The sequence below is a fragment of the Pristiophorus japonicus genome, chromosome 2, assembly GCF_044704955.1.
Source record: "Pristiophorus japonicus isolate sPriJap1 chromosome 2, sPriJap1.hap1, whole genome shotgun sequence".
Taxonomy (NCBI): domain Eukaryota; kingdom Metazoa; phylum Chordata; class Chondrichthyes; family Pristiophoridae; genus Pristiophorus; species Pristiophorus japonicus.
The window spans coordinates 317528756-317544462 of NC_091978.1; the positions used below are offsets into that span (position 1 = coordinate 317528756).

Genomic DNA, 15707 nt, shown 5'->3' on the forward strand with positions numbered 1-15707 from the left:
CCCCCCTTCACCTCCTCCCCCCCTTCACCTCTTTTCCCCCCCCTTCACCTTCTCCTCCTACCCCCCCTTCCCCTTCTCCTCCTCCCCACCATCTCCTCTTCCCCCCTTCTCCTCCTCCCCCCCTTCCCTCCCTCCCTTCCCCCTGCCCCCCCCCTCTCTCCCTCTACCCCCCTCCTCCCCCTCCCCTCGCTGTCAGAAACACAGACACTAACAGACAGAGAGTGAGAGATACACACAGACAGACAGAGAGACAGAGACACACTGCGGGGGTGGGGGGGCAGGCATCCCAGCACGCTGTTGGAGGGCTCCCGGTGCTGCAGTCGGTAAGTAGAAAATGTTTTATTTATTGATTTTTAAAAATTATTTCTTATTAATTTTTTTTGATTGATTTATTGGTTGATTTATTGATGTTTTTATCATTTATTATTGATGATGGTTCTTTATTTGTAAAACTGAAGTGTTTAGTGTTTGTAAACTTCCCTTTAAACCCCCCCCCCCATTCCCTATTTGTAACCTACGCCTGATTTTCTAAAGTGTAGATCAGGTTTTTTCGAGCGTACAAAAATCTTCACTTACTCTATTCTAAGTTAGTTTGGAGTAAGTTTTCACTGCCGAAACTTTGAAAACAGGCGTAAGTGGCCGGACACGCCCCCTTTTGAAAAAAAAATTCTGTTCCAAAGTGAAACTGTTCTAACTGACTAGAACTGGAACAAACTAAATGCCGAGAATTTGAATTTCTAAGATACTCCGTTCTACACCAGTTGCTCCAAAAAATCAGGAGCAACTGAGGCCGAAACTTGGGCCCAAAAGATGGTGCTTACAACCACACCTGATGGGGATTCAAATGCATTGTAGTTTGTACCTCAATATTTCAGGCAGATCAAACCTTACGAATCTTAACTATCCTTACAAACTGCCACTTTTTATACATTTCTTTCACTCTGACTATGGCAATTTGCCGTTTCTGCATTACATGATTATACTAAAAGTTAAAATACAACTTCTTACAATTTTAATTTGACTTTATCAATAACTAGTTGATATGCTGGTTTCCTTGCAAATGAGCTCTTTATACATTGGTCGAATAAGATTGGTATATTTCCAATGCTTTGTGATCTTATCAATAATTTTACTCTTTAGATATTGCTATTTCATCGTGAAACTATAATTAAAAGTATTTATTTGATTCTGTACTATTCAGCACCAGTTAATTCCCTCATTCTACATAAACCACAATTAAAAAGATAACGGCCCAGATATTGCTGCAGCATGCCCCATGAGTTAGACTTTTTCCCTCATTTTTCAACTCTCAAAAGTTTTGCCCTGTAAGTTGCTGGAACTGCACGCTGATAACACATCTGGATCCTTCGTGAATGAAGGGACCAACAATCTATCAACTTAACCAATGAGATTAAACTGTTCCTATTTCTTATGTTTTTATGTTCTAACGAAGGAGAAGGAAATGTGGTGAATTAGAGTCAGAGAGATAGATAGAGGGAAAGAAATATTGGATCAAGAGAGAGATCAGAGACAGAAAGGAAAAAAAAAAAAAAAAAATTTTTTAATTTAAAAAGAAATCTCAACAACATCTGTAGGAAATAGACGCCACAGTTTAAATTGTTCCCCTTCTGGGCCATTGCACGAACATAAAACTCCTCATTAAAAAGGTATTTACTCTGTTGAGTCGCAGCCCTAACTTTCAGTGGCAAGTTTAATTGGTAATTTCTGTGCAAATCCAGCAATTTCATGAAACTCAAGGGGAGATTGACGGTGAGCTGCCATTTTTATGAGGCTAATGGTGGAGCGGCGCAAATCATCCAGCAACTTGTGGCGATTCGCAATTCACTGTGTATCTCTTCCTCGCCACTAGTTTCTGGATGATTTACACATTAATACGATGAGCGCCATTAAACTCGCTGTTATTTTGACACCAAAATCTGGGTCAATATTTACCCAGATGTTTTCCTTTTACACGATTAACTTTTGTCCTTGCATCCTTGAAACTTAGGAAGCAGTATGTAATGGCGTGTCTTTAAGTTCCATTATTAAGTCGATGGTTACTTCATATTGAAATTACCCAGTGCTTTAGGATCAGTCTCGGTTCTACAGTTCGATGGTTACTTGATTTGACCTTTGCACAAGTTAATCTTAAAACACATCCATGTTTGCTGACGCAGTTAGCTTCTTAATCCAGTTTACGTCAAGAAATTGTAATTCCTTTATTTTGTTCACCTCCGCTCAAGTTGAAATGCGAGCATTGCATCAATTAGTTGGATGCTTGTAGGTGTCAATTTTTCAAAATGATCATGTCACAACCCTTTGCAACAAGGTTTTTCACTTGCGTTCCTGAGGTGTTTGGAAATTCAGGTTCTAGAAAAAGATTTGCAAAGTAGATAGTGGTGTGTATTCTTTGTCGTTCTCATTGATCTAGCTCCACAGCTGCTACTTGAGCTTCCCTGAACCATGTAGCTATACAAAACATCTATAATGCTGCTACATTTTACATGTTTACATTTACCAAACTGGGTTGTGCAGAACTTGATGCCACTACTTTTGGCTTCTCGATTGTGATGGCTGAAGAGTCTCTCTTCCCTCTCCAGTCTTCTCTAATGCTGTGGGAGCCTGTTTACTCCTTGTCCTGAGTACTATTGGGTTAGTTTCTAGCAGCTTCTGGAGTTGTTGATTAAAGAAAGAATTACCTACCTTGTACAGACATTTTCTTACCCTCTATACATAACAATCCCATCAGACCATCCCCTCTGGGTTGCCAGTGAATGCAAACAGTCATCACCATAGGCAGTCCCTCGGAATCGAGGAAGACTTGCTTCCACTTTTAACATGAGTTCTTAGAAACATAGAAAATAGGTGCAGGAGTAGGCCATTCGTCCTTTCGAGCCTGCACCACCATTTAATAAGATCATGGCTGATCATTCACCTCAGTACCCCTTTCCTGCTTTCTCTCCATATCCCTTTAGCTGTAAGGGCCATGTCCAACTCCCTCTTGAATATATCTAACGAACTGGCATCAACAACTCTCTGCGGAAGAGAATTCCACAGGCTAACAACTCTGAGTGAAGAAGTTTCTCCTCATCTCAGTCCTAAATGGCTTACCCCTTATACTTAGACTGTGACCCCTGGTTCTGGACTCACCCAACATCGGGAACATTCTTCCTGCATCTAACCTATCCAGTCCAGTCAGAATTTTATATGTTTCTATGAGTTCCCCTCTCATTCTTCTAAATTCCAGTGAATACAGGCCCAGTTGATCCAGTCTCTCCTCATATGTCAGTCCTGCCATCCCGAGAATCAGTCTGGTGAACCTTCGCTGCACTCCCTCAATAGCAAGAATGTCCTTCCTCCGATGAGGAGATCAAAACTGAACACAATATTCCAGGTGAGGCCTCACCAAGGCCCAGTACAGCTGCAGCAAGACTTCCCTGCTCCTATACTCAAATCCCCTAGCTATGAAGGCCGACATGCCATTTGCCTTCTTCACCGCCTGCTGCACCTGCATGCCAACCTTCAATGGCTGATGTACCATGACACCCAGGTCTTTTTGCACCTCCCCTTTTCCCAATCTGCCATTCAGATAATATTCTGCCTTCGTGTTTTTGCCACCAAAGTGGATAACCTCACATTTATCCACATTATACTGCATTTGCCATGCATTTGCCCACTCACCTAACCTGTCCAAGTCACCCTGCAGCCTCTTAGCATCCTCCTCACAGCTCACACCGCCACCCAGCTTAGTGTCATCTGCAAACTTGGAGATATTACACTCAATTCCTTCATCTAAATCATGAATGTATATTGTAAATAGCTGGGGTCCCAGCACTGAGCACTGCGGCACCCCACAAGTCACTGCCTGCCATTCTGAAAAGGACCCATTTATCCTGACTCTCTGTTTCCTGTCTGCCAATCAGTTCTCTACCCCCAGTACATTACCCCCAATACCATGTGCCTTAATTTTGCACACCAATCTCTTGTGTGGGACCTTGTCAAAAGCTTTTTGAAAGTCCAAATACACCACATCCACTGGTTCTCCCTTGTCCACTCTACTATACATCCACAAAAAATTCCAGAAGATTTGTCAAGCATGATTTCTCTTTCATAAATCCATGCTGACTTGGATCGATCCTGTCACTGCTTTCCAAATGCGCTGCTATTTCATCTTTAATAATTGATTCCAATATTTTCCCCATTACTGATGTCAGGCTGACCAGTCTATAATTACCCGTTTTCTCTCTCCCTGCCCCTCCTTTTTTTTAAAGTAGTGTTACATTAGCTACCCTCCAGTCCAGAGGAACCGATCCAGAGTTGATAGACTGATGGAAAATGATCACCAATGCATCCACTATTTCTAGGGCCACTTCCTTAAGTACTCTGGGATGCAGACTATCGGGCCCCGGGGATTTATCGGCCTTCAATCCTATCAATTTCCCTAACACAATTTCCCGCCTAATAAGGATTTCCTTCAGTTCCTCCTTCTCACTGGACGTTCGGTCCCCCAGTATTTCCAGAAGGTTATTTGTGTCTTCCTTAGTGAAGACGGAACCAAAGTATTTGTTCAGCTGGTCTACCATTTCTTTGTTCCCCATTATAAATTCACCTGAATCTGACTGCAAGGGACCTACTTTTGTCTTCACTAATCTTTTTCTCTTTACATGTCTATAGAAGCTTTTGCAGTCAGTTTTTATGTTCTCAACAAGCTTCCTCTCATACTCTATTTCCCCCCTCCTAATTAAACCCTTTGTCGTCTTCTGCTGAATTCTAAATTTCTCCCAGTCCTCGTGTTTGCTGCTTTTTCTGGCCAATTTATATGCCTCTTCCATTTAATACTATCCTTAATTTCCCTTGATAGCCACGGTTGAGCCACCTTCCCCGTTTTATTTTTACTCCAGACAGGGATATACAATTGAAGTTCATCCATGTGATCTTTAAATGTTTGCCATTGTCTATCCACCGTCAACCCTTTAAGTATCACTCGCCAGTCTATTCTAGCCAATTCACGTCTCATACCATCGAAGTTACCTTTCCTTAAGTTCAGGACCCGAGTCTCTGAATTAACACAGTCACTCTCCATCTTAATAAAGAATTCTACCATCTTATGGTCACTCTTCCCCAAGGGACCTCGCACAACAAGATTGCTAATTAGCCCTTTCTCATTACACATCACCCAGTCGAGGATGGCCAGCCCTCCAGTTGGTTCCTTGCCATATTGGTCCAGAAAACCATCCCTAATACACGCCAGGAAATCCTCCTCCACCGTATTGCTACCAGTTTGGTGAGCCCAATCTATATGTAGATTAAAGTCGCCCATGATAACTGCTGTACCTTTATTGCATGCATCCCTAATTTCTTGTTTGATGCTGTCCCCAACCTCTACTATTGTTTGGTGGTCTGTACACAACTCGCACGAGCGTATTCCGCTACTCCACCAATACAGATTCCACATCATCCAAGCTAATGTCCTTCCTTACTATTGCGTTAATTTCCTCTTTAACCAGCAACACTACCCCACCTCCTTTTCCTTTCTGTCTATCCTTCCTGAATGTTGAATACCCCTAGATGTTGAGTTCCCAGTCTTGGTCACCCTGGAGCCATGTCTCCGTGATGCCAATTAGATCATATTCATTAATTGCTGCCTGTGCAGTTAATTCGTTCACCTTATTACGAATACTCCTCGCATTGAGGCACAGAGCCTTCAGGCTTGTCTTTTTAAAACACTTTGGCCCTTTAGAATTTTGCTGTTATGTGGCCCTTTTTGATTTTTGCCTTGGGTTTCTCTGCCCTCCACTTTTGCTTTTCTTCTTTCTATCTTTTGCTTCTACCCCCATTCTACTTACCTCTTCTCCCTGCATAGGTTCCCATCCCCCTGCCATATTAGTTTAACCCCTCCCCAACAGCACTAGCAACACTCCCCCTAGGACATTGGTTCCGGTCCTGCCCAGTTGTAGACCGTCCGGTTTGTACTGGTCCCACCTCCCCCAGAACCGGTTCCAATGTCCCAGGAATTTGAATCCCTCCCTTCTACACCACTCCTCAAGCCACGTATTCATCTGACCTATCCTGCCATTCCTACTCTGACTAGCACGTGGCACTGGTAGCAATCCTGAGATTATGACCTTTTGAGGTCCTACTTTTTAATTTAACTCCTAGCTCCCTAAATTCAGCTTGTAGGACCTCATCCCATTTTTTTTACCTATATCGTTGGTACCTATATGCACCACGACAACTGGCTGTTCACCCTCTCCCTCCAAAATGTCCTGCAGCTGCTCTGAGACATCCTTGACCATAGCACCAGGGAGGCAGCATATCATCTTGGAGTTTTGATTGCGGCTGCAGAAACGTCTATCTATTCCCCTTACAATAGAATCCCCTACCACTATAGCTCTCTCACTCTCTTTCCTGCCTTCCTGTGCAGCAGAACCACCCATGGTGCCATGGACTTGGCTGCTGCTGCCCTCCCCTGATGAGTCATCCCCCTCCCCCCAACAGTACCCAAAATGGTGTATCTGTTTTGGAGGAGGGTGACCGCAGGGGACCTCTGCACTACCTTTCTTGACTGCTCTTCCTGTTGGTCACCCATTCCCTATCTGTCTGTGTAACCTTTACCTGCAGTATGACCAACTCACTAAACGTGCTATACCCCGACTCTCTGCTTCCTGTTTGCCAACCAGATCTTTATTCATGTCAATACATTACCCCCAAAACCATGGTGGCTTAACAGTCCAATACGAGAACCACAGTCTCTGTCACGGGTGGGACAGATAGTTGTTGAGGGAAGTGGTGGGTGGGACTGGTTTGCCGCACGCTCTTTCTGCAGCCTACGCTTGATTTCTGCATGCTCTCAGCGCCGAGACTCCTGAGTCTCGGCGCCCTCCCTCCACTTCCTCCACTGAGGGCGGTCTTTCGCCAGGGACTCGCAGGTATCAGTGGGGATGTTGCACTTTATCAGGGAGGCTTTGAGGGTGTCCTTGTAACGTTTCCGCTGCCCATCTTTGGCTCGTTTGCCTTGAAGGAGTTCCGAGTAGAGCAATTGCTTTGGGAGTCTCGTGTCTGGCATGCGAACTATGTGGCCTGCTCAGCAGAGCTGATCAAGTGTGGTCAGTGCTTCAATGCTGGGGATGTTGGCCTGGTCGAGGATGCTAACATTGGTGCGTCTGTCCTCCCAGGGGATTTTCGACAAGGTCCCACACAAGAGATTAATGTGCAAAGTTAAAGCACATGGGATTGGGGGTAGTGTGCTGATGTGGATTGAGAACTGGTTGGCAGACAGGAAGCAAAGAGTAGTAGTAAATGGGTACTTTTCACATTGGCAGGCAGGGTACCGCAAGGTTCTGTGCTGGGGCCCCAGCTGTTTACATTGTACATTAATGATTTAGACGAGGGGATTAAATGTAGTATCTTCAAATTTGCGGATGACACTAAGTTGGGTGGCAGTGTGAACTGCGAGGAGGATGCTATGAGGCTGCAGAGTGACTTGGATAGGTTAGGTGAGTGGGCAAATGCATGTCAGCTGACGTATAATGTAGATAAATGTGAGTTATCCACTTTGGTGGTAAAAACAGAGAGACAGACCTGAATGGTGACAGATTAGGAAAGGGGGAGGTGCAACGAGACCTGGGTATCATGGTACATCAGTCATTGAAGGTTGGCATGCAGGTACGGAAGGCGGTTAAGAAAGCAAATGGCATGTTGGCCTTCATAGCAAGGGGATTTGAGTACAGGGGCAGGGAGGTGTTACTACAGTTGTACAGGGCCTTGGTGAGGCCACACCTGGAGTATTGTATACAGTTATGGTCTCCTAACTTGAGGAAGGACATTCTTGCTATTGAGGGAGTGCAGCGAAGGTTCACCAGACTAATTCCTGGGATGGCGGGACTGACATATCAAGAAAGACTGGATCAACTGGGCTTGTATTCACTGGAGTTCAGAAGAATGAGAGGGGATCTCATAAAAACGTTTAAAATTCTGATGGGTTTAGACAGGTTAGATGCAGGAAGAATGTTCCCAATGTTGGGGAAGTCCAGAACCAGGGGTCACAGTCTAAGGATAAGTGGTAAGCCATTTAGGACCAAGATAAGGGAATTAAGGGTTATGGGGAGCGGGTGGGTAAGTGGAGCTGAGTCCACAGCCATATCAGCCATGATCTTGTTGCGTGGCGGAGCAGGCTCGAGGGACTAGATGGCCTACTCCTGATCCTAATTCTTATGTTCTTATGTTCTATTAAACTTCTTCACCCAGCGAGTAGTGAACCTGTGGAATTCTCTACCACAGAAAGTTGTTGAGGCCAATTCACTAAATATATTCAAAAAGGAGTTAGATGTAGTCCTTATTACTAGGGGGATCAAGGGATATGGCGAGAAAGCAGGAATGGGGTATTGAAGTTGCATGTTCAGCCATGAATGGCGGTGCAGGCTCCGAGGGCCGAATGGCCTACTCCTGCACCTATTTTCTATGTCTATGTCTATGTAGGATCTTGCGGAGACATTGTTGGTAGTATTTCTCCAGCGACTTGAGGTGTCTACTGTACATGGTCTATATTTCTAAGCCATACAGGAGGGCGGGTATTACTACAGCCCTGAAGACCATGAGCTTGGTGACAGTTTTGAGGGCTTGGTCTTCAAAAACACTTTTCCTCAGGCGGCTGAAGGCTGCATTGGCGCATTGGAGGCAGTGTTGGATCTTGTTGTCGATGCCTGCTCTTGTTGCTCGGAGGCTCCCCAGATAAGGGAAGTGGTCCACGTTGTCCAGGGCCGCGCCATGGATCTTGATGACTGGGGAGCAGCGCCGTGCGGCGAGGACAGGCTGGTAATTATATAGTACCTGTGGTTAGCATTGGTCAAAAGAACAAAAATAAAATACTGCAGGTGCTGGAAATCTGAAATAAAAACAGAAAATCCTAGACATACTCAGTAGGTCAGGCAGCATCTGTGGAGAGAGAAACAGTTAATGTTTCAGGTCGATGACCTTTCCATTGGTCAAAAGAACTTGGGTACCACGTAGGCCTGTACTGAATAATAGTATTTAATCCCTTTGTGTTGTTATCAATATCATCATGGAAGTGGGTAGAGGGGTTTGCGCGTTGTGTTTTCCCAAAATGAAAATCCAGATGTGTCTTATGCCAGCAAGGAAGAATTAAAATGACACCAAGTAGATGATCTTTCTTTGCATCTTACAGGGAAGCACTAGCGCAGCAACTGAACCATAGGCTGTGGGTTTGTGCCCACCATCACCCATGTGCTGAGTTGTTAAGAATTCTGTTATGGTGTGGAGGTGTCAGGCAGAGATTAGTGGTTTCACTGCAGATCAAGTGAGTCAAGGAACTATAGGAAAAGGAAGTGGTGAAATATCATATTAAAAAGGGGAAAAATATTTCTACATTAAACCTTATTTAAGTGAGAAATCTGAAAACTGGCTTGCATGTATGTTTTTGTGCTGCCAATTATTGTATTATGCTTGGATTTTTAGGAGGAAGGCAGTCAGGAGCTGTTCTGTACAATGTTTTGGGGGTTCTTGGAAAATCTAACACAACAGAAAGAAATGGTGTACTAAAGTCAGGTGATTCTACTGGTTCTCCAACTGGCAGTGGCTATAGCACTGATGTATCAGAGGATCACCTCCCTCGTGATGAAAGAAGTCCAACTTCAGATGTCAATGGGAATTCAGCGTCTGAAGATCAGGTAAAAAGTTAACCTCACTGGATATACATATTCCTGTCAATTGGTTAAATTAAAGATCATATTAGGTGCATATTTGTGACTAATGGAAGTTTGCAGTGCACAATAAAAATGCACTTGCAGGTTATTTGTGTGTCGATTCCAAGTATATAATCATCAACCATAACTGGACGTGCATCTCAGACTCTGAACGTACTGGGTAAAAGATCGAAGTGTCTATTGACACCACTGTGTCAACCAATGAGTTGAAAGTGGGGCAAGCCTTTATAGCAGCACTTAAAGCAAACAATGTATTTTCTGGCAAACAAAGTCTATTTACAGAGTCTATTTAAAAGGAGTTTGCAGCAAACGGAGCTCATGACTGAAACTTCAGCAACTTCTGATAAAAGCACAGTGATTTCTCCAGCAAAATGCAGTCAGTGGAGGGCAGTTACATAATACAAACTGATTATTCCTCCAGCAAACTGCAGCAAGAGGAGGATAATTGCATACAAGTTATGTACGTAAAGTCAATCCCAGTCACTTACAGCAGTGAGGTCTCCAGGTGTGATTGACGAGGGAATTACCCAATCATCTCCATTCTGGCCGGGAGTAGTGGTGTCACTACATTCAGCCATAAAAGATAATGCATATGGAGCACCAAATGGCTAATTATTGTTAATTATTATTGTAACATTGAAGCCAAGCAAACAAAATTTACTTGTATGTCTGTACCTCTTCCAACTTCTGCAATGATGTGTCTGCAATGTGAATTATGATTCTGTCAGAAGAATTATGTTTTGCAGCTTGCAGAATTATTTTAAAAATGTAGGTGTATAAAATCATGCACGTATAGCAACTCGAATGTAGTGGAGTTTGTGCATTGTACAATAAAATGATTCATTCATTCATTCAAATGATAGTATTCATCTCTCCGGTCGAAAGGACTGCTCTCTCCACACTCCTCCCCCCCCCCCCCCCCCCCACCCAGCTGGACCTGCTGCAATCCTGGGCCGAATCCCAGTCCCGCTCCCCTGCAAGCTGAAGTTCGGAAGCGGGAGGGCCATTTGGCCAGGGATTGCAGCGGGGGGGACAGGTCCTTCGGGGGCCCAGGATTACAGAGGGTCCAGCAGGGGGAAAGGTCCTTTTTGGGCCCGGGATTGCAGCAGGACCAGCGGATTTCACTTTTTTTTAAATGCTGGATTGTATGGTATAGAAATGAGCAGGTTATCATTTTGGGGTATAGAATACAGCAGTGATCTTACGATTGCTAATCCCTCAGTGTGAATGTTATTATGCATCAGCTTCAGCGTCTCTGGTTGCCCTGGAAACTTCAGCTTTTTGCACATGCCCACAGAGTTTATAGCGCAGACTTGAAGCTCCGCCCCCCAGACTAACTTCGGAGAGCACTGCGCCAAATAATTCTTCGGCGAAAGTGCCGATTTTTTTTTTGCCGCAAACGGGCGCAAAAGAATCGTCCGTACATCCTCCTGGGTGCCAAAAATTAGCAAAGAGAAAAATAGAGCCCATATACTGGTGTGGTTAGGGTTAAGACATGGTGCTACAACACTCTAGTACACTCGACTTAAAAGTACTCAATTCCAATACTGGATACAGTGTTCTATTCCTCGGCATTGACATGTGAAAATTTGGTAGTCAGCTGATCCTTTATTGCTTATAAAAAGTCTCAAGCTGTTCACATGAAGATCAAGTTCCATGCATTGTATTGAAGTATATTTATTCTGAAAATGAGAACTTATAGAAGGTAAGAATTAGGAACAGGAGTAGGCCATACGGCCCTTCCAGCATGCTCCGACATTCATTAAGATCACGGCTGATCTTCAAACTCAACTCCACTTTCCCACCCGATCCCCATATCCTTTTAAGGTATTTATATCTCACAAACCATCATAAAAACTATGTACAGAATTTTATTCAGAAATTTTTTTCTTTTATAGATCTGAAAACACACTGCTCCAGCATTTTAATGAGAAAATGCTTTTAAAATTCTTGCATTTATAGTCTTTGTTATTATCAGTTGACATTTACTGAAACCTAGACTTATTCTCTTCTTTGTATGGTTCAGCTTGAAATGGTTAATTGTGTTAAGTTATCCCGACCCCAGTCCCCTTTTAAAATTACATTTCTAGCTTCATATAAACAACCCAGTGTCATTAATCAAATAATGTTTTGGACATTCTGCATTCAAAAACCGTACACCTTGCTGCAAGTTTTATTCTGAAATTAACCTGCTAGTTAGTTTAATTTTGGAGCAAAACTTATCTGTGAATAACTACCCAAATGTGACTCCAGCATCCTGCTTTCTGATTCTCTGTCAGCTCAGATTCTGAAGAGCAGAGATTAATTGCTGTTGATAAGTCTTCAGCATTTTTTGTATTTAATTTGTTGGTAAAATTGGTAGGAATGTACCAATTTACAGTTGTGCCAAATAGTGGCCATTCTATTAGTTCTCTTGGGTTAAATCCAATCAAGAGATGTATGGCTGCATTGTATGGGTGAACAACATTGCAGCAGGTTTGGACATCTAATAGTATCTTTGGGATATCAGCATGTTTGAGTTTGTACAGCAATGTTGATAATATGACATTACGTCTTACTCATTTTTTTTGTTTCCTGAACATTTTTTTTAGGATGAAGGGGTAGAGTCTGATGATCTAAAGAAGGATCTTCCCCTGATGCCACCACCCCCAGATTCCAGCAGCATGAAACTTACCATGAGTGAAATTTGGTTTAGTTTTGCTGCTCCAACCAATTTACATTCACATGTTCAGACTCACTCCAGGTAATTAATGATATTTCAATTTATATGTGGCAATCTCTTTCATACATCAAAGGCAGATCTCTCTCGATCATTAAATGTCCTTCATAGCCACTCCTAAAATTGAAATCTTTGCTTATAATTAACCAGCTGTATAATTTGAATGTAAAGGGCAGAACCACTGCACCAGAATGTGCACCAGGACATCTTGAGCAAAGATCAAAAATAGTTACTTGAAAGTTTTTAAACTTTGAAAATTGACGGAGTGTATTGACATTTTCATTCCATCAAAATGGGCTTCCCGAATGGATCAAACATTGATTAAATAAATTTACTTAAATTCAGTTGGAATATTAAGAACTGTAGTAGACTTGTCAACTATTGTACTGTAAACAGAGTCTTGAAATGTTAGGAATCTGACTTTGACAAATAGCAAAATAATTTACACCTGTACTTTCATATGAGAACTGTACAAGTAATTTTTGTGTACTGCAGAGAATCAGAATAATGGTGCACAGAAGGAGGCCATTTGACCCATTGTGCCTGTACCGGCTCTCTGAAAAAGATACCAATCAGTCCTACTCTTCTGCTCTTTCTTCATAGTATTGCAAATTTTTCTTTTTCGAGTATATATTCAATTTCCTTTTGAAACTGCTTCCAACACCCTTTCAGGCAATGCATTCCAGATCAACATAACTTGCTCAGTAAAAAGAATTCTCATTGCCCTCCTGCATTTTTTGGCAATTATCTTAAATTTGTGTTCTCGGGTTACTGACTCTCCTGCCAGTGGAAACAGTTTCTCCCTTTCTGTTCTATGAAAATCTCTCATAATTTTGAATGTCTCTTTTAAATCTCCCCTTATTATTACAACAGTGACTGCGCTCCAAAAGTACTTCATTGGCTGCAAAATGCTTTGAGACGTCCGGTGGTCATGAAAGGCGCTATATAAATGCAAATCTTTCTTTTCTTAACCTTCTTTGCTCGAAGGAGAACAATCCCAGCTCCTCTGCACCCTCCCTAACGCCTTGACATCCTTTCTAAAGTGTGGTGCCCAAAATTGGAAAATGATACTCTAGTTGAAGTCTAACCAGTAACTTAGGAAGGTTTCCCATAACTTCTTTGCTTTTGTACACTCTGCCTCTATTTTTAAAGCCAACGACCCTTTTAAATCTGGAATTTAAAAAATGCTAGTATCAGTATCATCATAGACGGTCCCTCGTATCGAGGATGACTTGCTTCCACGCCAAAAAGGGATGAGTTCACAGGTGTTTCAATGGAGGGCCTAATATTCCAGGTCCCGAATTACATGTTGAAGGGTGGAAGATGCCTGTGCGTGATTTTTTTAACTATCAGTAATGATCATGAAACAACAAGATTGTGGTAAAAACCCATCTGGTTCACTAATGTCCTTAAAGGAAGTAAATCTACCCTTCTTATCCAGTCAGGACAATATGTCACTCCAAACCCGCAGTAATGTGGTTGACTTTTAACTGTCCTCTGAAATGGCCACTCCATTGTATCAAGCTGCTATGAAAAAACTGATGAGAATAAAACCAGACAGACCACCTGGCATCAACCTAGGCACCAGACATGACCATGGCACACCCAGCCGAGTCAACCCTGCAAGGGTCCTCCTTACTAACATCTGGGGACTTCTGCAAAAATTAGGAGAGCTGTCCCACAGACTAGTCAAGCAACAGCCTGATATAGTCACACTCACCGAGTCATGCCTCTCCACCTATGTCCCAGACTCCTCCATCAACATCCCTGGATAAGTGATATAAAGTCAGGAATGAGTGGTCCTGGGAGTCCTCAACATTGACTCCGGACCCCATGAAGTCTCATGGCTTCAGGTCAAACATGGGCATAAGAGCATAAGAAATAGGAATAGAAGTCGGCCATACGGCCCCTCAAGCCTGCCCCGCCATTCAATAAGATCATGGCTGATCTGATCATGGACTCAGCTCCACTTCCCCGCCCACTCCTCATAACCTTTTAACCCCTTATCCCCTTATCGTTTAAGAAACTGTCTATTTCTGTCTTAAATTTATTCAATGTCCCAGTTTCCACAGCTCTCTGAGGCAGCGAATTCCACAGATTTACAACTCTCAGAAGAAATTTCTCCTCATCTCAGTTTTAAATGGGCGGCCCCTTATTCTCAGATCATGCCCTCTAGTTCTAGTCTCCCCTATCAGTAGAAACATTCTCTCTGCATTCACCTTGTCAAGCCCCCTCATAATATATATTTCGATAAGATCACCTCTCATTCTTTTGAGCTCCGGTGAGTCGAGGCCCAACCGACTCAACCTTTCCTCATAAGTCAACCCCTTCAACCCCAGAATCAACCTAGTGAACCTTCTCTGAACTGCCTCCAAAGCAAGTATATCCTTTCGTAAATATCGAAACCAAAAACTGCACGCAGTATTCCAGGTGTGGTCTCACCAAACCTTGTATAGCTGTAGTAAGACTTCCCTGCTTTTATACTCCATCCCCTTTGCAATAAAGGTCAAGATACCATTGGCCTTCCTGATCACTTGCTGTACCTGCATACTATCCGTTTGTGTTTCATGCACAAGTACCCTCAGGTCCCGCTGTACTGCTGCACGTTGCAATCTTTCTCCATTTAAATAATAACTTGCTCTTTGATTTTTTTTCTGCCAAAGTGCATGACCTCACACTTTCCAACATTATACTCCATCTGCCAAATTTTTGCCCACAGGCACAATGGGTTAAATGGCCTGTATGTCCTTTTGCAGATTTTTTGTATCCTCCTCACACATTGCTTTTCCTCCCATCTTTGTATCGTCTGCAAACTTGGCTACGTTATACTCAGTCCCTTCTTTCAAGTCGTCAATATAGATTGTAAATAGTTGGGGTCCCAGCACTGATCCCTGCGGCACCCCACTAGTTCTGGTTGCCAGCCAGAGAATGAACTATCTATCTCGACTCTCTGTTTTCTGTTAGTTAGCCAATCCTCTATCCATGCTAATATAGAAACATAGAAACATAGAAAATAGGTGCAGGAGTAGGCCATTCGGCCCTTCTATGAGTTCATGGCTGAACATGCAACTTCAGTACCCCATTCCTGCTTTCTCACCATACCCCTTCATCCCCCTAGTAGTAAGGACCTCATCTAACTCCTTTTTGAATATATTTAGTGAATTGGCCTCAACTATTTTTTGTGGTAGAGAATTCCACAGGTTCACCACTCTCTGGGTGAAGAAATTCCTCCTCATCTCGGTCCTAAATGGCTTACCCCTTATCCT

The 15707-nt window shown here is 43.0% G+C and overlaps 1 protein-coding gene across 1 annotated transcript in view; it reads left to right on the top strand.

Annotated features, from left to right (window-relative positions):
* Positions 1 to 15707, top strand: part of kiaa1109 (KIAA1109 ortholog) — a 523818-nt gene that overhangs the window by 237681 nt on the left and 270430 nt on the right. Inside the window, exons 37-39 of the mRNA XM_070862493.1 lie at positions 269 to 323; positions 9475 to 9686; positions 12314 to 12465. Coding sequence (XP_070718594.1) covers positions 269 to 323; positions 9475 to 9686; positions 12314 to 12465 — 419 coding nt within the window. The remainder of the gene's footprint in view (positions 1 to 268; positions 324 to 9474; positions 9687 to 12313; positions 12466 to 15707) is intronic.